At 38.5% G+C, this 23422-nt stretch overlaps 1 protein-coding gene across 1 annotated transcript in view; it reads left to right on the plus strand.

Annotated features, from left to right (window-relative positions):
* qless (decaprenyl diphosphate synthase subunit 1 qless) overlaps window positions 1-23422 on the plus strand; it is a 173351-nt gene that overhangs the window by 117056 nt on the left and 32873 nt on the right. Inside the window, exon 4 of the mRNA XM_083110932.1 lies at window positions 133-274. Within this exon, the coding sequence (XP_082967058.1) occupies window positions 133-274 (142 nt within the window). The remainder of the gene's footprint in view (window positions 1-132; window positions 275-23422) is intronic.

A 23422-nucleotide genomic window follows, 5' to 3' on the forward strand; every position in this document is an offset into this window, starting at 1 on the left:
GACATGAAGTGGATTTATAAAAATACCTTTCATTATCTTAATTCGTGTTTCTGTATCTGCAGGGCAGAAGTTGCGTATGTAAGTATGCATTTATGTGGTGTTGACAATAAATGTGTCATTTCTCATCCGCAGGGGTCTTCTGACGTCACAGAGGCAGGTCGCCATGATCTCCGAAATGCTCCACTCCGCGTCCCTAATCCACGATGACGTCATAGATCAGTCGGATTTCAGACGAGGAAAGCCCAGCGTCAACGTCTTGTTTGAACAGAAAAGGGTAAGTTCCCTCTCAGTTCCCCATTCATCTGAATTGATCCATTGAAAATATCATTGTCGATGCCTGTACTTGCAGAAAAAAATACTTCGATTCGTTATTATTGGAGTTAAATAAATTTATCTCCTAGTAAGATCAACGCACTACATTTTTGGAAGAAATAAATCTGTACAAAAGGGGGCGTGAGGGGCTTCAGCCTCCACCTACAAAGGTGTGTGCACTGGAGAGATCTGTGATATGGGAAAAGAAGATATCTCGATGTGACTACTGAAACGTCCGACGTTAAGCACAGGGTTGTTAAATGTCCAGGAATTTTAAATAAATTCAATTCCGGTCCAGTAGAGAGAATCACCAAGCGTAAATGGGTTCTGGACCATAAGTAACTTTTTAATCTGTAAAGTATTTCAATTTGGTCCAGGAACCTTTTTTTCGGAATAAATTTAAATACGGTCCAGAAATATTTTTCCGGATCAATTTAAATCCGGTCCAAGTTCCGTATTAAATTGAAACAATACGCAACTTTGACCGAATTTAAATTGTGCGAGAAAAAGGTTTCAATCCTGTTGCGGAACCCATTATAACTTATGGGTTGCTGGACCTTTAACAATCCTGGTTAAACATGGTGTTGCGATGTAGTTGACATGCAGGGCTTGAAATCAACAGTTTGTACCTTCTAAACAGGGTGAATAAAAATCATGATTTTTATTTTAAAAAAATATTTTTGATGATTCTTTTTATTTAAATCTGATTTTTTTTTATTTAAATCCATTTTTTTTAAAAAAACACTCTTTAAATTGCTTGTATGGTTTTTGGCACCATACATATAGATGTACGTATGTTTCATTACAGAAAGACTTTAATGATAATGACACTATTAGCGGTTTAACATGATTAGTATTTTGTATATTTTTCTACACAAAAGGTTTGCTATTTTTAAACATAAAAATTATTTAATTTTAAATCGAGAGAAATTTAAATGTGTTTCCTTTCGTATGAGTTTCACCCCATCAGTACATATATTTTGTTTCCTTTCTTAGAGCCTAGTAAACACCAATAAAGGATTACAAGATTAATGAACTTTCACCAAAAGTGATTTTAATGTCTACAAAATCCTAATGTACATTATTCTATAAATTATTTCTTTAAAGTGATTTAAATCAGTGATTTTTTTTTTAAATCACCTGATTTAAATCTTGATTTGAACGGCGATTTAAATCACCACCTTGGTTCTAAAAGTGCCATTGTCAAATGGTACGTCTAGTTGAAGAACGCTTTCTGCATTGAATCCTTACTCTTGAGTTCTGTTTCCGTATTCTCGCAGAATCGTGTTAGGCACAGTCTGTAGAGAGCGTGCGTGAGTTTTGGTCATTCCCACGCTAGATGTTTACCAGCATGTTCAAGGTAGAACGAGCGCCTGAACGCGATATTTTGGTTTTTGGAAAGGATGTTTAGCACGTTGATGTCATGCGGCAGATATCAGTAAAGTTTTCCACTAAGGACCGTGCAAATTAGGGGAGTTGTTAAGTGGCACACCTGCATTGAGACTGTACGAACATGACATCTCATTCCTAGAACAAAGACAGGACCGTTTTCATTTATTTATTTTCTGATATAGTGTTACTCTTGTACACTTATGTACATTTTTCAAGTTTAATCTCATAATCGAAATAAAGAAATAGATTCTTGAATCTATATTGGAGAATATGTTCTGAGTTTTGTTCGACTGCAAGTCATTATACATTCCCGTGCTCTGAGAGGTGTCATACTCTCTCACGGTATGTATTGATGCTATTATTGTATTATTATTGCTACTAATACATATATTGCACCTCGTCCCGCATAACATAATAGATATATTTGTTGTTGCTTCCGTTTGCAAACGATAACTCTAAATATCAACCTTCAGTTTCGTAGATTCGAATTCTAGGAGTGACAGAGCTGTGCCTGATTCCTACGCAGTGCGTAATCGTGTTTAAAATTTCCTCATGATTCATGATCTTCATAAACGTGGAAATAAGCTCCCTCTGTCCCTTCTGGGTAAACGGATTTCTCAAAGAATACAGAAACTGAAATGTCCTTTAGAAAGCATGCGGAAATGCTCCTGTAGAAAGTGCAGGAGCGACGACGGCACGTGGTCTCAAATTGCAACTCATCTTTGAAGCAAGATGGTCCTCAATCCGTGGCCCTCCGCTTCCAGTTTTGCAGCCCTGTTGAAGAAGGTGTGTTTCCTTCCCTTTTGTTGTATTGGATTTCTTCCATGCTCATTTTTTGTATTCATTGATTTCGTAACTCCCCCTCCCCCTCCACTTTCAAAAGTAGACAAATTTATATTCGTTAAATTTTACGTCGCCTATTACCTCTCTGGGGTAATCGCGACGGTGTGGATGAATGGTGACCTGATGATGGAACTAGCACAATGATACGCCTTACCCACGGTTCGAATATGGTACCCAGGATAGAGGACAGAGGTACTTCCTTCCAATAATCTAAAGGTATAAATATATGTATGATAATGGTACCCTCCAAATGTTCAACATGCGTGCAATTGATGTGCGAGGTAGAATCATGTTTTTTTTTAGCTTGTAAATAATGAAATTTCTAATTCAGTCGCTTTTCCGTTGTTTCTAGAATTCTAGAAATAATTGCAATTTGTAGCGCTCTACGAATAAATGAAAAATCCTCTGACAGTGTGGTCGAAATTTCAATCGCGCTACCGCCTCTTCTTTCATTAAAGGAAAAAGTTGAAGCTTTTTTTCCCGTCATTCTTTCCTTTCTTGCATGAATTTTTACTCAATTCTCTCCTTCAGAGCAAACACAAACATCCATGTCTTACCCGGAATTAAAACTCCCAACCCTGGCGTCGTAGCGCGCTGTGCTAAGCTAACCACTCTGCCACGGTTCGATACCCGGTGGACTGTAGGTCTAGTCACAATTAGTCACATAAAAGTGGACTTAAAAAACAGAACTCAACCAAACCAAAACAAGCGACACGTGCAACTTGTCGTGTCCCTTGATTTCGAAAAGTTGCATTGATTACTGATGGTTCGCTTCCAAGCATGTTAGCGAAACTCTTCAAGATTATCAATGGTACTGGTACTTCACCTCTTCGCGTTATCGCTTTATCCTGTAAGTACGGGCGTAACCGCATTCAAGATTTCATAGTTAATGCAACCGCTGAGAGGAAGATTGCAGTAGAAATCTGTCGCAGCGTCACGACTGTCACCTTGATGCCCCAGATCTTTCATCAGGATCCTTGCAGATTTGGCGATTGATGTCGTTCCTGACGCACCAACCACAGGGTGTGATCCTCGCTGCTACTTCCTGGTGCAGGAGATTATGGTGAAACAATGCACCCATGGGAGATCTCTGCCCCCAATACAACCTCTTCTCTGTATCTGATCAGGGAAAGTTTCCTGCAGATTTTTTTTTCTATACGCTAGAATGCTGTTGAGGGGTGTAGTCGGAATACGTAGAAACCAGATACGCATCTACATTGTAGAAAATTGACTCAAGAAATGAAGGTCTATAGACTGTTAATTTCTGATGCAGTAAAGAATTACCGTAGTCGTTTTAAAAGTATTACCGGCTACTACATATTAACGACAATTATGTAATTTCAATGGCACAGTTTTTATAAATACGTTTAATGTGCACTCGTGGGTGTCCCTTCATTATATCGACACTAATCCTCATCGTCGCGATTAGCCAAAAGTGGGAGACAAGCTACGCTAAATAACTACAAATACAGAAATAAATAACAATAGGACTTGCTCCATGTGAATACTTTTTTTTTTGCTGATGATGGGGATCGAACCTGTCATAAGCAACTACTCCACGGTTAGTCGTATCAAATTGTAAGAAGTAGAAACACTAGACAAAGGATAATGTCTAATTAACATCGCATGCTAATAACGAACGAGAGCCATTAACATTCAGAGAAGTAAGAGAAAAAATTCTGACCTGGATCAGAGTGAGGTCAGTTATGTTATTCCTATTTGAGACATTTGTAATAATTGTTTTCTTCAAGCCATTTTCACTACCTTAATTCATTAGAAAATTTTACAAGACAGAAACTACAAAACATTTTGGCTGGATATTTCTTAACTACTGTTACCTGAGGTTATATATACATGACCCCACCATGGTCTCAAGTGCCTCGTATTGAGTCTAAGGCGCGGTTTAGACGGAAGCATTTCCTTTAACATTTTCGTTAGCACACGCAGCACACACATGTCCAAAATATATCCACTGGATACCTTTTGGATAATATTTGTGTCGGAAGTTGTGGATATCCAATAGATATCCAGGAATGTCCAATTGACATCCACTGGACATCCATTTGCCCGCATACGTGATATCCAGAAAGGATATGTTTTGGATATTTTCGGATCACTTTTGGACATCAAGTGGGACGTAATCTGGACATTATGCTTTGATTTAGACTTTTTGTACGTACTTTGGATATTGTATGAACACGAAAAGTCCAGTTTTTGATCTCGTCTGGATATTATTTCGATATGAAAGGATGCATGCAACACGAACATTGGATGCACGCGAACTGAAAATGATGTGTATAGCTACTGTCCATGCTAAATATATATAAGGAACGGGTTTTCCCGGTTGAGCTAAGTAGGATGTACTCGATTTTTATCTCGAGTGTATTGTAGCCTTTAGTAAGACTAAATCGAAATTTTCTGATTCTAAGAAAAAAATATTAAATCACTAAATATAACAAGTAAATAAGTTTAGAAACGCTAATGCTTCAATGCAATTATTGTTTCAATTGCAAGATCAAGTATAAAAAAGTATACACAACGGGAATAATATGACAATTTTCTAGGGGTGTGCGGGACAGAATTTCTTGGGTCGGGACGGGAAATTTTTTAAATTCCGACATTCGGGACGGGAAAAATTAGCTTTGTCGGGAAATTTTCGGGATGGGAAATGTTGACTTCCTTGTTTCATCACTGAAATTTCCAGCTTACTTTCTCGTCCATACGTTGTAGTCTCCAAGCCACAGTTTCATCCTTGCGTTGAAGTCTCCGAATTTCGCCTCCTTAATTCCCATTTTCCGGTATCTCGGGGGAGAATCTTTCACGGTAACAATGAGATCTTTGCAGCGAGACATTGTTATGCTGCGGGTTACATTGTTCACCAGTGTAAGGCAAGCGTGATAGTTACGGCAGGGGAAAGTTGACATTAAATTCATATTGTTACAAAAGGGGGAAGAAGAGCCTCATATTCTCAAACAATCGCCTTCGTCACTGTGGAAACCTTTCCAAATTTACGGTTCGTGGCTCGGATCGTGAATAAAAGAGTTACGAAATGTTAATTTCCCATTTCAACTGTGGGTTTTAAGAAGCCAGGCACTTAGAACTAATTTCGAGAGAAGGGTAGGAACCAAGTGTCTCACATGTAATAATGATAATATAGTATATAATTAATAGGTTAATAAGATTAATATGCCCATTGTTAATAATATTAAAATAAGTATTAATAATAATAATTATTATTGTTACTACATTTAGAGGTAAAAATATAAGAATTGAGGTATTCATTATCCAGTTTTTGCCTAGTTTACGTCACTCAAATTTGTATAAACACAGCTGTACTACAAAAGAAATTGTCAGCATTTGCAGCGGGGCCGAAACCTTTTTTCTAGCACAATTTAAATTTGGTCATTTAAATTTATCCGGAAAAAAGTTTCCTGGACCGAATTGAAATACTTTACAGATAAAAACGCTCTTTACGGTCCAAAACCAATTTACGCTTGCTGATTTTATTGTAATGCGCATTATTATTGTTAATGGTACACATAAATTTTCCCAGGCACTGTCAACACAAAGCTGTATAATCACACACTAATCCTTATATTTATGTAAGTTCGGTGGAAATAAATCAACTTTATTGTTTCCTCCTTCCCTTATTTGTTATTTTATTACCGGGATCTAAGTATAGGGTGAAGAAAAGGGGCTAGCGAGAGGTTGTGTAAATAGGCTCAGACCTTGTTCGGAGTGACGCCTCCGTCCTCCAGGTACATAACATACCTGCGCTCTTTCTTCCACGATGTTTACTCACTCAAACCAAATCCAAAACTGATCTCGAAATTTCCTTCCGATCTTCTCAGATCGGTTCGGTTGCTTTGCTTCCAATATCTGTCGATTCAGGTCCGTCTGTCAGGCTGGTACCTTTCCATGGATGAGGCAAGTAATGGAATTTGTAAGGTCTGCATTCCAAACCGACGAGAACATCCTGTCTCCGTAATGTTTCGTTTTCAAGTACACCTAATTTTTACCTACAAGTCAACATTATATTACACAACGATAGACATACTTTGCTTATTTAATTTTGGACTTGGGACTTTGGGGTCTTTGGGGTCTTTTGGGACGGGTCCGTCCGTTCCCCCTGGGCTCCCGTCCAAATACGCCATTGTTAGAAGCCAAAGCTAGAATTTCGGGGTGGGGTGTGTTTCATGTGGCCAAATATTTGGAGAATGATCATGTATTATCTTTTTTGGTTCTTGAAAGACAACATGCAACTTTGTCTTAAAATAAAAAAACGTAATTGTCGTGAGACAGACACGTCATGAAGGAAAGAACGAGTTCTGAATATCAATTGCTTCACTTAAGGGGGCGCTCTTCATTTGCGTGTAGTGGTAACACTGCAAGTGGTTTAGTGCTCTTGCCCTTGGTACGAGCGGACCTGGGTTCGATTCTGGTGGGTGGCTCCAAAATTTCGGTGTTGACCCACCATCAGGAGGACAATTTGAGAGCTACTTGAAAAAACGTAGCGGGTTCCTGTATCGAAAGTCAGGAAACAGCGGCGATGGAACTCAGTGCGCTGATCACTCGTCACCCAGTGAAAAATCTGCGTGGTCGGAGGGTTGTGGGGAGGCCTGTCGGGGGATCAAAAGTTAGAACTAGTACATTCTTTAACAGACAGCATGTACCGAGCTTCCCTTCATTGATTTCATCATATCATTCATCCTCATCTTCCCTATGGCATAGAAACGAAGAAAACTAAGAATAATAATCATTATAAATATAATTAAACACATGAGGAAGAAATTTAGTACATTCAGTTATTCTTTTGTACGCCGCTTTTATGCCTGATTAAACGCGACGATGAGGTGCAACTGAAGACATGACGTAATACCCAGACCAGGACTCTAAGCCAGAACCTTTGGTGGAGACCTCAACTTGCTCGGCCACTTAGGCGGCAATTATTCGTCGATCTGTCTTAGAAATAATGCAAATATCCTCCAAAGATGAGGAAGTAATGCAGAACGGGGCAACCTTAGTCAAAAGTAGAAAATTAAGCGTGTGCTTCTGTTAAAGGCGTAAGATAGTGGCGAAGTTTGAACAAAATAATTCAGAACTCCACGAACTTTGTTTCTAATGCCTTTTTGACCAATGAGCGTACAGATTTTAATCCGCACGCAGGTCACAAGACGATTCACGTTTCACTTTTGTAAAAGTGGTCACGTACTTCTGTAGTAGACGAAACCGTGCGAGGTTCCATCTCTCTACGCAAGTCTACTCTTTAAGTTCGCTCTTGGACAACATGTGGACTGAGGGTTGCGCACGATTTTCGAGCCACTGGAAATTGAGAAAGGGAGCCCCCTCGCGGTGACATCTGAGAACTGACATTGCCTTTTTATGAGCTCTTCGTTCCTTTCTGTATTTGCCAGCGACGCCATGATAATTTACAGTGCCAGAAAATTCAGAGCTGTAACTTTTCTCGAATCCTTTGTGGACTTCCTCCACCCCTTTTTAGGAGAGATCGTTTTCTGAAGAGGATCTGACAAGGGTGAAGGTAACCGATTCAACCCTGGAATTTCCCAGTTGTCTGGTTTCCACACCTGACGCTCACGCAACCAACGCATCAGGAACTCTGGCACTTTCTCTGAATACCCTTGGCCTTAGAGGAACCTTGTCTTCCAGAGTTGAAGAAAACTTTCTCTTTATCTTATTTCGAGAAAATTTTAAGTGTTATGATTAGAAACCAGAGTTCCATGTACTAATGGGTGCAATGAGTATGCAATCGAGTATGGTGCCACAAGCATATGTGTGTGTGTATATGTAATAATTATTATATACAGGACACGACAGTGAATCGGGCGATTTTAAATACTCCAAACTTAAGACAAAATAATACATAAGAAAACATGCATAATTAAGACAAAATGAACTTATTTTTTCATTGAAGAAGAAATACCAAAATATTTTGATCTGTTTGAAAATAGCATTACTCCATTTCGTTCTACACATAGTCTGTTAGGTAGGTAGATTACACATAACATTGCGCAACATGACCAAAGGAATTTGAGCCACCTCTTCTCGGATCTGATCTTTAAGTTCATTGAGGGTGCGTGGGGGGGGGGGGGGGTTGGAAGACTTTTGCTTTCAGATATCCCTGTTTCCGAAATGCACGCTGCACGTACACGTAACTATCATTGTTTTGTAATACGCCTGTACACTAAGCTAATGCGCGCTGTGTCCCGTTCCACGAGTACATCATAAATGAATGGTAAAACAGGGCTCAAGATGGCGGTAGTCACGTGTTACCTCTGACGCAACAACTAGCCGTATCAAATGTTGCAAAATTGCCCGATTCATTGCCGCATCTTGTATTACGTAAACAAGCATTTTATTCCATATATTGACAAGGATCCAAGTTTCATTTCTTCAACAGTAATGTTATCAGGCCATGTACTTGATATTGCTTATCTTTTACACAAGTTAACAATGCCCAGTAACAATAGCCATTGATAACAAAGAACGGCTGTGTTTCAGAATTCGAAACAATGAAAGACAATATAACGTTAATTAAAGTCTATTACATAAAGTCCAGTGTCCTTCATACAATTAGACCATATCGACGAATTTTTTAAAAGTTCAAGACCGAAAAATGTGTAATGTGTATTAATAAATTTATTCAGACACAGACATTTTCTAGGGAATTGTATCACGAATCACGATAGGAGGCAATCCTACTTTGTGCCACAAGAGTTGGTCTGAAATCGCGATACGTCTGCAGAAACGGTCATGGAGCAAATAAAATTGTCTGTTCACTTATTCTTCCCTTTTCCCCTTTATTTGTGCCTTTTTCTTTTATTGTATTTTTTTCGGTCTTTTATTCTCAGTTTTAACAGTATCCTTGTTCCTTTTTACTTTTTCTTTCATGTTGTTTTTGTTTTCTGTCCTGTTTTCTTTTTTTTTTTGTTCCTTGTCTCTTCCTCTGTCTCGTTTATTTCTCCCCTTCTCTCTTTCTTTCTCTCCTCCTCTCTTTCTACATTTTTCTTGTTTCTCGCTTCTACATTCCTTTCTCTCTCTCTGGGTATTTTTCAATTTCTATATTTCGCTCTTCGTTTCTATCCTCTCCTTTTCTTTCTATATTTTCTATTTGTTCCTATATTTTATTTCATTGTATCTATATTTTTCTTCTTTGTTTCTATGTTTTCTATGTTCCTTACTATTATTTTCTTTTTGTTCCTTACTAACGTTTTCTTTGTTTTCATCCTTTTCTCTGTTTTATCCTTAACACTTCGTTTTATTCTATCCTGTATTCATTTTGTTTATCTATCCTTTTCTCTTTGTTTCTGTCTACCCTTTACTCTTTTATCCTTTCCTCTTTGTTTTCTATCCTTTCCTCTTTGTTTTCTATCCTTTCCTCTTTGTTTTTCTGTCCTTTCCTCTTTGTTTTTCTGTCCTTTCCTCTTTGTTTTTCTGTCCTTTCCTCTTTGTTTTTCTATCCTTTCCTCTGTTTCTTTGTATCCTTTCCTGTTTCTTCGTATCGTTTCCTTTGTTTCTTCGTATCGTTTCCTCTGTTTCTTTGTATCGTTTCCTCTGTTTATCCTTTCCTCTGTTTCTTTTTATCATTTCCTCTGTTTCTTTTTATCATTTCCTCTGTTTCTTTTTATCATTTCCTCTGTTTCTTTTAATCATTTCCTCTGTTTCTTTTTATCATTTCCTCTGTTTCTTTTTATCATTTCCTCTGTTTTTCATTATCCTTTTCTCTGTTTGTTTTTATCCTTTTTTCTGTTTCGTTTTGTCTTTTTATCCTTTCCTCTGTTTGTTTCTTTTTATCCTTTTTCTGTTTGTTTCTTTTTATCTTCTTTTTATCCTTACCTCTGCTTCTTTTTATCCTTACCTCTGCTTCTTTTTATCCTTTTCTCTGTTTCTTTTTAATTTTTATCCTTTTCTCTGTTTCTTTCTATCCTTTTCTCTGTTTTTTATCCTTTTCTCTGTTTCTTTTTATCCTTTCCTCTGTTTCTTTTTTATCCTTTCCTACGTTTCCTTTTATCCTTTCCTATTTTTGTTTCTTTCTATCCTTTTCTTTGTCTCCTCTATATCGCTTCTTATCCCTCCAATGATATTTTAAAATCTCTCTAGTCGTGTGTCTCTTTGGGTAGGGCGAGGGTGAGATAGAGCCCATCCTTTGGCAGAACCTCTGCTGAGTACTTCCCAATAGTGCCTTAATTCCGTTTTCTCTGCCAAAGCTCTTCTCTTTTTTTCCTATCTCCCGGCGGACTTTCCCTCTGCCGTGGGTTTGCGAATATTATTATTTGAGGTGTCCGGGCGGGGCTCGGTGGGAAGGGACGAGGAAGTAGGTGTGATCGCTCATTGTTCCCTCGGGTGCCGCCTCGCCAATAACAGGGTCACGGATGGAACTTGCTTCTCGCATGCCGCGGCAGGAACTCCCTCGGCGTTTGATGGCATTCGGGGCACTGGAGGCGAAAACTTTGTCGCCAAAATTTGTTCTCAGTTTTCAATCTCTTTTGCGATGAATTGCTAGGTGAAGAAACGAAGGTGCAGACTGTGCCTTATCCAGGATTCGAACCTGTGACCACTGCGCAACGGAGCGGGCAATTCAAGTTCGAAAAGAAGTAGCTTAATGCAACTGCGTCAAAAGTAATGGGACTGGTTCGGCAAAGCTAATTGTAGATGGCAGCACGATAGTTGTCGTTGAGCTTTGGACAGGCTTTCTCCTATTTAAATATATGGGGAATTCGATTTTGGACGTGCTAATATTACATTACTATGCAAGTTTAAACCTGATAATTTTTTTCGGAACAGATAGATAAACAATAAGTGCTGTGAAACTAGATTTTTTTAGAAAATATGATCGTCGACAATAGAAAAGATATGGAAACTAAAAAAACTTAAAATTTGCATAGTATTTTTTACCTCACAATTTACGTATTTTATTATTGTGAATTGGTCCGTTTAGAGAATAAAACATAATAAATCCCTACGACTGTGCTTTTGTTTTAATAGTTGTTTTAATAACTGGCTTTTCTTTGCGTGATATCACTTACTAAAAGTGGTCCTCTACTTTATGTATACATGTATCGAGAAGAAATAAGGCGAAAGTGCAAGAGGCCTGCTTAATCCAAAGAAAACATACGTGAACATTAAATTATTTGAGGAGAGGGCATAGTGTATAGTAATAAATATGTGCATACAACACTTAATATATATTTTTTTGGAGTATTTAGATAGTTTGTCAGATTCCAACACTCGCCGTTGAATTACGCATACTCCCAACCAGAAAACCTAAAGCGTGGTTGTAATTTACCTTTTGTATTGTGAACCCACGGCAAATTACACAAAATTAGTGCCCTTTGTGCATAAACACACACTACTTGGTCCGTTTGAGCTACCCATTGCGCATTAATATTAATTCTTAGTTTCACATGAATGCAATTTTTGGAAACTTATGACTTGATACATTATCTAAAAGATTTATGGTGTTTTTTTAATATGTACGAGAAACGTTTCAGTAGTTTAGGGGTCTCCCAGATGGCGCAGTGGTAGCGTCGTCGCCTTGTAATCAAGGGGTCCCGGGTTCGATACCCGGTGGAGGCACAAGTGGTTCGGATCCCACTTTAAACTGTAGGTCCAGTCCCGATTAGCCTTACTGTGCATAAAGTGGACTTAAAAAAACACCAACACCAGTAGTTTAGGGCAACCAAATGACGAACGAAATTCTGTACGATGCTGGCGCCACCGGAAAAGTTTGGCGATGAGCAGCAGGGTGCGAAATTACTGCAGAATGGTGGGGAGGAGCAGACACAGACACACACACTATATATACAAGAATTAAGACATTAGGAAGATAATAGTTTCCTACATAAAAATCACATCTAAATGCTATTACGTGTTTTATTAATATATTTAAATACATTGCGGTAGCTGACGAAAGGCGATGGGAAATGGAGAAGAAATAACAAGTCGGACTTATTCCTGTATTCTGGGGATTGCGGAGTTCAGTGTCCTTAGATATGAGGCTCTTTGTTGTCCGTTCTTTGTGTATGTTTTCGATATTATTCCAGTAAAGTACTATATTAGACTCCTAAACTAATTGTTTATGTTTGTTGTTAGAAGAAAAAGTCTCCCCCTCGGAAAAGTTTGGTGGGGAGGAAATGTCAGGACAAGATCGTTGGTGGGGGAATTTCCCCCGTCCCCCCTCCACACGGGATTTCGCACCCTGAAGCAGTCCCATTCTCTACTTCCAAACTCGAAAGGTCCAAGGTTCGATTCCTGACCTGACTGAAGTCACAGTCTCGTCTACCCTGCGTGGACTTTGGTGCAACTCGGACGTTCGTTGTTTGCGGCACCTGATCGCAAGGCCACGTGCCAGTCACGTCCGAGCGCCTTGTTGACGTCAGCGACAACAATCGGAGACGTCGCTTTGAATGGCGATCGGAAGGGGACGTACGGATCTGATGGAATCGCGCGAGGTCAAGACGTGTGTGGTTATCTTGTCATCCCTCACGTTTGGCTTCTGAGAGAAGAAAGAGTCTCGTCGATTGTCTGCCAAGCGGAACTGCAGTCATTGTCGTCTTTTTCTTCTTGTGCTCTTCGACGTGAAATTATCTCGCGCTGAGGTCATTGTTCATCCTGCACTTGTTTGCAAAGTACAGGCCAATCCAGTACCAGACTGTCAATTTGTAAATACATGGACGGATGCGCCAGAGCGAGAATTTCTTCGGGAACGAATCAAGGGATGAAGAAACGTTTTCAAGCTAGTTCTGCTTCAGCGGTCGCAACTACTTTGGTTCTTTCTTATGTGTTAATCTTTCTTCATTCTTCTCTCTTTTATTCCTCTTCTGTACTTTATTTTCCTTTCGTTCTCCCTGTTGCCATTTACTTGGCTCTTCCTCTTTCCTCTGTTTATGTTATCTTGATCAATTTCTCTGTCACTTTCTATATTTCCTTATCGTTTCTCTATTACCTTTTTTATTTCTCTTACTACTTTGATTTACCATTTAACTCCTTTCTTCTTCGGGTTTCCTTTCTTTTTCTCTTTTCCTTTATCTGCTTTTCTACATTTGTTCCTCTGCTTTTCCGCATTTGTCCCTTGGCTTTTTCATATTTCTTCGTCGTCTGCTTTTTCACATTTCTCAGTCTGTTTCACTGCCTCCTTTTCTTTGTCAATTTTCCTCCCTTCCCCTCCTCTCTGTCTGTCTGTGTTTGCAATTCTTGCTCTACCATAGCTTATTCTAGAAATCTCTGACGTAAGCTATTTGAGTGGGTATTTCACGGTGGGATCCACTTGGACTGGTTGGAGACACTGAACGAATACGAGGGATTGGTGAAATCATGGGAATAAACTGTGGAAAATATGAATATTCTTCGGTTAGGTCATAACACTTAAAAAAATATATATTCTCACGTAGAAAACCATTTCTGAATTTACTTCTCTCCACTTTCTAAGGAACGCTTGGGATTTTTCGAGGTAAGGGAAGATCTCTGGCATTTTCCCTTCCCCTCCATATAGATTTCCACCACTGCATCCAGTCATATTTCTAGGTGGTTTAGGAGGACAATAGGCGAAACAGTAAAAACAACGTCAACTAAATGTTATGATGTTGCTGACGGTGCACTTGTGTCCCAACATATAAGCAGCCAGCCTACATTCCTCGTCATGTTTGTTAACGTTTGTCGTTTGTTGACTAACGTCATAAAGAAACCAATACGCTGCCGCCTTGAATGCTGAGCAGGAGGTGATGTTATTGTGCGTGTAACAGTGGTGGTTGACATTGTGGTGATGCTTGCGTCGTTCTCCGTGGATAGAAAGTCGGTCGTGCAAACGCCACACCTCGCAGAGAAAGCTTCGATTCTCCACAGATTTTGGGGCCTCTTCCCCCCCCCCCCCCGACCTCTCGTCCCACCAAACAGGATCCGGTGTAGTTATGTGTAATGCCTGATCCGAGAGGCCCCTACGCACGTTTTTTTCTTCTCTTGTATGACCATTTATATACACAATCAGGAAACGGATTTGTATGTAAATACATATTTATGTATGAAACTGAAATCAGTTATATTTTATATTATCTTTGCGCATCATGGCCCGTAGACTAAAAAAAATTCCGTTTTTATTTTCCATATTTGTACATATATTCGTTTTTTGCTCATATTTTACATATTTGTTATTTTTACACATTATTTCCATATTTCACATCATTTCTGAACATATACTCCATATTCGCGCAATAACTACATGTCTCCGTGTGACCGAATGAGTTGGGTGAATTTCTTGCGAATAACGTGATAAAGTACGAAGTGACGTTAAACAAACTTAAGTTTACAACCTCTTTTTTATTCTCTCCAATTGCGTTAACTACCAGTTCTCTGTCATCCGAACAATAATATTTTTTATTTTTCAATTTTACGCCTCCTAGCTGTTTGTTTTTGCTATTGTAAAACACTTGAAATTCCTCTTTATTTACAATTGTTGTCACAATAGAGAATGACGGCTCAAGTATCTGCTCCTGATTGTTACAAACGTTATTTTGACACCACCTCGCATTTTTACTACATGTAAATCCTTTCCCTGCACATAACAAGCTGAGGTTTGTGAAACGTGGACATTGTCCCCAAAATATATTATTCAGGAGATCGTGGGTTCGAGTAAGTTTTTTTCGTGAGCTTCAGGTGAATGATGGGATGGTAACTTTAACGAAACCCACCTCTGTGTTACGTTTTATTTCACATGATACGAATAAGTGGCATTCGTTGGATCGAATAACCAATAACAAACAACAAGGAAAATGATCGTCGTTAGCAGGCTTTGGAAATTGGCATCTTTCATTTCAAGTTACAAGAAAGCAGAAAGGTTGTTATTTTATTGTTAACAGCAGAACTAAGTTTCAATTAGTATTCGGACAAAATAACTAAAGTAAAAACTGCGTTAGATCGAAACCTTGAGTGCAAAATAGAAGGACCACGTTTTGTTTTCATGTTTTGCCACTCAATTCAAAGAATAAGATTGCACCATTTTCAAAATTCCAAGGCAACAGGATATAAACTTTATATTGAACGAACTTTTTCTTTAATGAGGTGTGTAAAAGTTAATCACAAAATAAAATAACTATATATTTCAATAGGTAAATGTATGAAACGCAAAGAAGAAAAATCGAAACATGCATATGCTGCACTTGCACTCATCTTGTGGATGGACCCAAGGATATAGTACTAATAATAATACATTTGGAATATTTTTATATATATGTAATAGTTATTGTATAATCATCATAAACATAATAATTATTATTACTTATACTATTTAAGTTTTATCAATGTTCTACTCCTCCCCTTATACATAAATTTCTGGTGACACCATGCACACATCGCACACGCTTGCATGAATTTTTACAAGTCCCGGAAATTATTTTAATGTTTTGGAAAAACATACTTTTCTGGGGGATTCGCCCTATCGCCCAGTCAGAGAACAGAGAATGTTACAATTTGTCTCCTGTGACGAGGAAATTAAAACAATATAATGTGGAAAGAGATTGGAAAGATGCTGGGTTTCGATCCCGACCAGTCGGTATGGGGCTTTAAGTGACAAAACTTCGAGTATCTGCCGTTTTTGTTTTCACATTACACGTGTAATGATAGGTAATACCGTGTGTTCGTTGTAAAAGGGTGTCCATATGGAAAATTGGAAACGAGTTATCTCCCCTTCAAAAGATGAGGATAAGTAATGTAATGTGACCAACTTTATAGTGATGAGTAGACCTCGGATAGGATTTTAGGTTTTTAACCTATTTTTTTCTTTACAGGTATGTAGAAATAGAGTTATGTCAGCGTTTCGTTAAAAAAACGCAACAGCTGATGAAGTTTTATAGTGCCTAAAAAAACTATTTTGCTTGTTAGAACCTATTTTATGCTCCTAAATCAAGCCTTTTTGAACGTTTTTATATATTTTTTAAGGTTTTAAAGGATTTTTATGTCACACAGAGGCATTTGCTTTCTTTGATCACGAAAAAATTCAATGACGAACGTGTTTGAAACGTACTCTCCGTCGATTTCCCTTGGCTCGAAGTCCATGGTGATTTTTCAAAGCTCTAAACCAGTGGTTTCCAACTTCAAAAGGTCCGAGGGCCAAAATTATATCCAGCAGTTGATTGGCGGGCCGCATTTTTTTTTTTGGGGGGGGGGGTGTTAAAAATTACAAAAATTGTAAGTACTGAACTGAAAATGTAGTACTTTCGAATGACCTAAATTTCTAAAATGAGGCAATAAAAACAATGGAATCACAAAATCAAAATGGTATAATTACAATTTATTTCACAAAAACCCGATACCTATGGATGAATTGAAAGAAATGAAAAACACACCTGACAAATAAGAGTCCTTCATAGTAAGTGTTCAATGTGAGAATTGAGGCCGATCTGCTTCTTTTATTAAAGTTGGAATGTCCACTTCAATTTCTGTATTTGAAAGTCTCAGAAGGTGAAGCAGTGAAGAATCTGCCAGTCGGCTTCTGTAACGGTTCTTGATGAACTTCATTGAAGAAAAAACACTTTCACACGTGTAAGTGCTGCCGAACATCGATGTCATTCTTTGCCCAAAACTACGAAGGTTTGGAAAGCGTTCCTTTGAAAGGTATTTGAAAAACTCTGGCCCCTTTTCTTGCCTAGTTTGAAGGAACACATCGCCTTGCAAATCACACAATTCAAGTTGGAGAGAAGCTTCTTGTTCTTCGATGTTAACGCCAAGAGGATTGCTAAATAGCTGGATGCTGCTTTTAAGTTCTTCAAAATCTTTAAATCTGGTGTCAAACTCATCCATTATTTCTTTAATATTTGCACTGAATTCAGAAAAGTCCAGTGTTTCTTCATCTTCTGCTAGCCGCCGACAGCTTGGAAAATGGACCAGGTTATTCCTCTCCAAAGTAACGTTGAAAATCTTCAGTTTATTACGAAACCCATTTATGTTTCCCATTAAATCTGACACCAGCTGGTTTCTTCCCTGCATTTTCAAGTTCAGTTCGTTCAGATGGCCTGTGATATCTGTTAGAAACGCCAGTTGTTTAAGGAAGTCCATACTCTGAAACTGTTCCAGTTGTCTTGCGTCCGATGAGGCAAACTGTTCAAGGAACGCAAGGATTTCATTTCTTATTGCAAAAAATCTCTGAAGGCACTTTCCTGCACTCAACCACCTCACATGGTTAAAAAGAAGTAAGTCGTCATATTCTGCCTCCTTATCCTCCAAAAACTCTCGTAACTTTCTATGTAGAAGGGCTCTGTTCCCCCCTCGAATCTTGTTTATTATTTGTATAACTGTTTTAAATACTTCATTTAGTTTCACTGATTTCCCACACAGAGCCATTTGGTGAAGGATGCAATGAAACGCTGGACAATTTACTCCACTTTCCTTAAGCATTCCTACAAATCCAGATTTATCTCCTGTCATCGATTTTGCTCCATCTGTTACAATGCATGAACACTTATCAAAACCTCCGATCTTATCTACCGACATTTTTACCGCATCATATATGTCCTTCCCTTTAGTGGTTCCGTGAAGAGAGCAGAGGTCAAATAATTCTTCGTTTGTTGAAAAATCGTCTTGCGTTATACGTATAAATATCAAGAGCTGACTCACATCTGTCTGATCTGTACTTTCATCCAGACACAACGAAAAATAGGAACTACTTTTAACCATGTTATACATTTTTTCTGTTACTTGTTCTCCCATATCCATAACCCGTCTTTGTACAGTCTGGTTAGAAAGTGAAACTGATTCAAATTTGCTAGCAACGCTAGAGTCCCCGAAAGCCTTTGCCATTTCAATTGCGCACCTTTTCACTATGTTTCCATCAGAAAAAGGTTTCTTTGCCTTAGCAAGTTCAAGTGAAACTGCATAAGAAGCATGCAGAGCTGACGTCTGCCCCTTTGTAAAACTGCTAAACATACCTGTCTGCTGTTTGACTTTCTTCTTCAGGTCCACAATTAACAAATCCCTAGACTCTTCTTCATATTTTCCGTATCTTTCTTCATGCTTAGTTGTATAATGTCTCTTCACGTTATATTCCTTGAGCACTGATATAATTTGCAAACACACCAAACACTGCAGCTTTCCATTTTTGTTCGTAACGAGGTAGTCCTTTTCCCAACGTTCTTGGTAGGTTCTATTTTCATTTTCAATCTTACGTTTTTTGGAGATATTGCTCATTTCGATATTTGCACAAACTTTAACAATTAGTTACAGTACAATCGGAATTGGAACACTCGAACTCACTTCGTACTTCGTGCGTAGTAAAACAGATCTCTTTAGCGCCGCTCTGCAGTTTGTTTCTAAACACACAGAGTGAAGCCTTCGCGGAAGCGGACGAGTTCATTCCGCATAGCGAAGGGGTGAACTGCATGATGTGAAGAGAAAGTTACGTCACTTTAGATTCTTCTGATGATCATTATTGACTGCAAAATAAATTCTATCTGTGATATTGTCTTTCTTCACAGAGCTTCCGTTCCTTCAGTAAAAATACAACGTATTTTAATAAAAATACATAAAATTAATGTATTTTGCAAACTGACTTCGCGGGCCGCAAAAAAGGGCACCGCGGGCCGCATGCGGCCCGCGGGCCGCCAGTTGGAAACCCCTGCTCTAAACAAAGCAAAACGTCTGGTGTCACGGTTACCTGTACGATCCAAAGTCGTCTGATCTGTGTGGTCTCGCTCACTTTCGCGTCACTTCGGTGCTTTGTGGTCTTCACGCCTTGCAAACTAACATTTCAGCATTGAAGTTTACACCAATGACTAGGTTTTTGTTGAAATATTATTTTTAGCATATAAGATGATCTTCACAGACAAAATTGCTGAGTTTGACGGTTTGTCTGTGGATAACATAAAAAATGTTGCCTAACTATACGGCGAAGAGTGGATTTTAATAGCAAATTTCCAATGGTAAGTTATGTCATCGCCGTAGGGTTAGGCAACACACATAACGTTATGCAAGATAGTGTGTATTTCAGGATATAGGTGGCCCATTTTCATTGCCGGTGACTATACCTAATCAGCATTTTTCAGGAATTTTGAAGTATTTTAAGTTTTTTTTAACCTACTTCAGAATTTTTCGAGCCTAACTTAAGATTTTTAGGACCTATTTTAGGATTTTTAGAACCTATTTTAAGGTTTTTAGAAGCGATTTTAGGAAGCTAAAAGCACACTTTTTAGAACCTAAAAATCCGAGGTTTAGTGATGAGGAACCAAAGCTATTATCAGAATGAGCGGACGTTTAAATGCATTTTACGTGTACCGTAACGAATGCAGATTACCCACTGATGGTTCTAAGGTTGAGTTCACATGTCCAGGAAAACGTTTCATTCGCGATAAACATGTGGAGCGTTTCTGGAGTAATCTAGCCAACTATGTTCAGCGGACATTGAGTTTTAATGCTTTTTAGTGTGGCGTTCGCACCTTAAAACTTTCCTACCTTGTCACTCGCTGAAGAACACGACCATTGCCCTCTTTTCTTGACATTATTCGGTTCAAGTGATTGTCATTTTCCTTTGTTAAATCGGAAGCTTCATTTGTATACGAGGAAGTATCATTTTTTGTGCGAGGTTTGCAGATTGCATGGTGACACTAGCTAACATAGGAGTGTCGCAAACCCCAAAAAAGTAATTAATGGGAGAAATGATGAATCTAGCATTTTTGTTAAATGTTTAGGAAGTCATCAAAAGTAAAGTTAGAGTTTATCATAAAGAGGGTTTTTTTGTCGTGAAATGGCTTATGGGAGTTCTTCGGATAGCAACAGACTGGAGCGATTGAGATATGGACATGGCAGAAAATGGAAAGAGTTGAATGGATCGATAGGATATGAATTGAACAAGTAGAACCTGAAAGAATTTATGAAGATGTTAGGTTATAAGGAAAAGGACATGTTTCGAGCAGAGCTTGAGATGAAACATGTTAGCTAGGGGCTGCTCCTATTCTTTAACATGGTGACAGTGAGACAGCTGGGGGGGCTGCTTTGCAAACATTTTGCTGATCGGTGGATGGCATCCCCCTCACTTCGAGCACTGCTTTTGAGAGAGAAGGATAGCCAAACTGGAGCTGTGTGAAAGGAAGAAGTGCAGCAGAGGGCAATGTGGAAGGAAAATGAGCAATATTTTTTACGATTTGGTGGGAAGAAATGGAGACGGAGTGATGAAGATATTAGGCATAAATAAGGCTGGAGACTGTATAGTCTTGCTTGCGATTAGAATACCAGATGATTATGGTTACAACCGCAGGACTTGGAAGAAATAGGATAGATATGTCACTGGTGAAGCTACCGAAAGGAATAAAGATTGATAATGGTGCTAGACCAACAGGGAAAAGTGTACGAGCAGGATTTGTTAGATTGTTGCACGAAAGAAGAAAGCGTTATGGATAGGGAGATAAATTTATGGTAAATGAAAACTGAGGAGAGCGGTAAATAAAATGTTAGATCAGCGGTATATACCAGCGGTGGAAAAAAAAAATTGGCACACACTTTTTCATTATGAGAGGCAACAACATACAAAAGGGCTATAAATTTATAAACAACTTCATTTTTATATACTGTACACCTATACAAGTACTTAGCTGTCCAACCAAAAAGAAAACATCAACACAAAATCACTTCATATCTCAAGTGCATTGTATGTATTTAAAGGATATCCTTGCTGTCCAACAAATAAAATAATCACAACTGCACATACACAAACACATGTTGAAAATCACATGATGATAAACAAAATTGATTCATGACTGAACACAAATTACACCATTGTTTACCTTGATGTGCGGGAACAGACTAATCTTATCGCTGCTACAGCTAGCAAGTTCAATGAAACTGGAAGTTGAGTAGACATTCGGGGGAAGAAAGGAATGCAGCTTGACAGGGAGCAAAGTTTTCGAACTGAGATTATGTGCATGGGAAATCCCAGTGTGCAGCGTCTTCCTGATGTGATCGAAAATAAAACGTTCTTCAGTTGCAAGTGGTAGGAAACTTTAGGCAAACGTTTCGTTACAAATCGACAGTTTGCGCGCACAACCTCGATTGCTTGTTTTTGCGTGTTTTCTACTTAATTTGATGATATTTCACGGTGATTTCGCGAAAAAGTGTTCATTTCGTGGAAAAGCACACATGTCGCATTACTTCGCGAATAAAACTCATGCATATTTCATCATGGGGGGTGTAGTTACGTGCAGAATGTTCATAATTGCATCTTTTTTTCACGTTTCGCGATTTCGCGCATCGCGAAAATTCAATGTCCCTAGTTATGGATATGAAACCAAGGTTAGTACTGGAGACAGAAGCAGAAAGGAAGTGGAGAAGCCATAATTGATCAAGTCAGGGCAAGATGGAGAAAAATAATAATAATAGTACGTTACAAACCAATTCTCGAGATACTTGATGTGGAGAGATCTGGACGAGAAGGATCATAGGAAAGGATATTACACAAGAATAAAAGCACTGAACAAAAGTCTTGGAAATGATTGAATGGCCTCGACATTTAATAGGGGAAGAATACTAATTGGATAGTTGAACTATGATCCAGAGAAGTTGTAGGCGTTCATATAAAACTGATAAGTGGAGACGTAAGAACAGAAGGCGTGTTTTAAGATACACTCCAAGCTATAAGGAACAAAATTAGCCTTTGTTGTCCCCATGTTATGTCCAAAGCACTAAATCATTACAGATTCTATATGTTTATTTCTTCCGCGGTGACCCCTTGCCCAACTGACAACCATAGCAGGTGAAGGTTCAGATGCTTACGTGGTTCTCGTAACGTCTTTATTGCTCATCGGGATCTGCAACCTTGATGGAGCAGCCTTAGCCGCTTCTGGTTTCTTTCAAGATCGCGGCGATGTGGTTTCGTAGTTTGGATGGGTGAGGAGGCGAAGCAGTACGGTTGCTAAACCACAGAAACGTAAATCAGAACAGATGCAATTTCCTGCTTGTCAAACATGTGTCCACGACCGACACCAACAGATTCCTTTACAAGGTTACAACTGACTTAGAAATCTTTGAAAAAAATTCTGGCAATATTAAAAATACAGTGCGTTTCAGAAAGTTACGCAACCCTAACTTTGATCGCTTAGAACTTGTGCAACCCCAAGATTAAATGCCACTAAAATGTTACTTTTTCATTTCGTCCATAAAATCGCTATTCCTACAATCATTAGGTGTTGCACATAACCTTTACTGGCAAAGCGGCCTTGCTTCTCATTGTTTACATAAATATACACCATACCTGATTATTTATTCATACGTAGGAACTGGGCCAGATTAAGGTGGGTGCTATTGATGCTGCAGCATTAGGCCCATTCCTGAAATAGGCCCAGATGAAAACAGACGAGAATTTTCCGAAAGCTGAACAGTTTTCTTTTGCTATATTAATCTGAAAATAAATCTTAGAATGAAATTTGGAGCCCCAATTTCGGACGCCTAGAGACAGGCAGTAAAATTTTCACCTTGAAAGTTAGTTGTATACAAAGAAATCGATGATGTGCAGCATCAGGCCCAATTTCGTCTTAATCCGGCCCTACTGAACCTTGATTTCTCTTCGCAAATAATATAACCCCGAAAAAAGTTGTGTTGGAAAAAAAAGTGTTTATATATGTGCAGTGCCATGTTGACGTGTTCTGAACATATTTTTCATGCATTCGAAATCTAGAAATAACGCAAATTGATGCGGCATTTTTTGCGAATTTCAACACACTTTGTGATTTAAATATGAAAAATACTGCAAAAATCCATAATTCTTGTGTTTTTAGTCTTATAAAATTGTGTTCCATATTAAGATTAAGCATACTCTATATAACGCGCACGTTTTCCAAAATTTTTTATGGTGCGTGTTATACACGAAATAATTCCATCAGCTACA

This window comes from Lepisma saccharinum, chromosome 24 (genome assembly GCF_977018435.1).
Source record: "Lepisma saccharinum chromosome 24, izLepSacc3.1, whole genome shotgun sequence".
In the NCBI taxonomy this organism is placed as follows: domain Eukaryota; kingdom Metazoa; phylum Arthropoda; class Insecta; order Zygentoma; family Lepismatidae; genus Lepisma; species Lepisma saccharinum.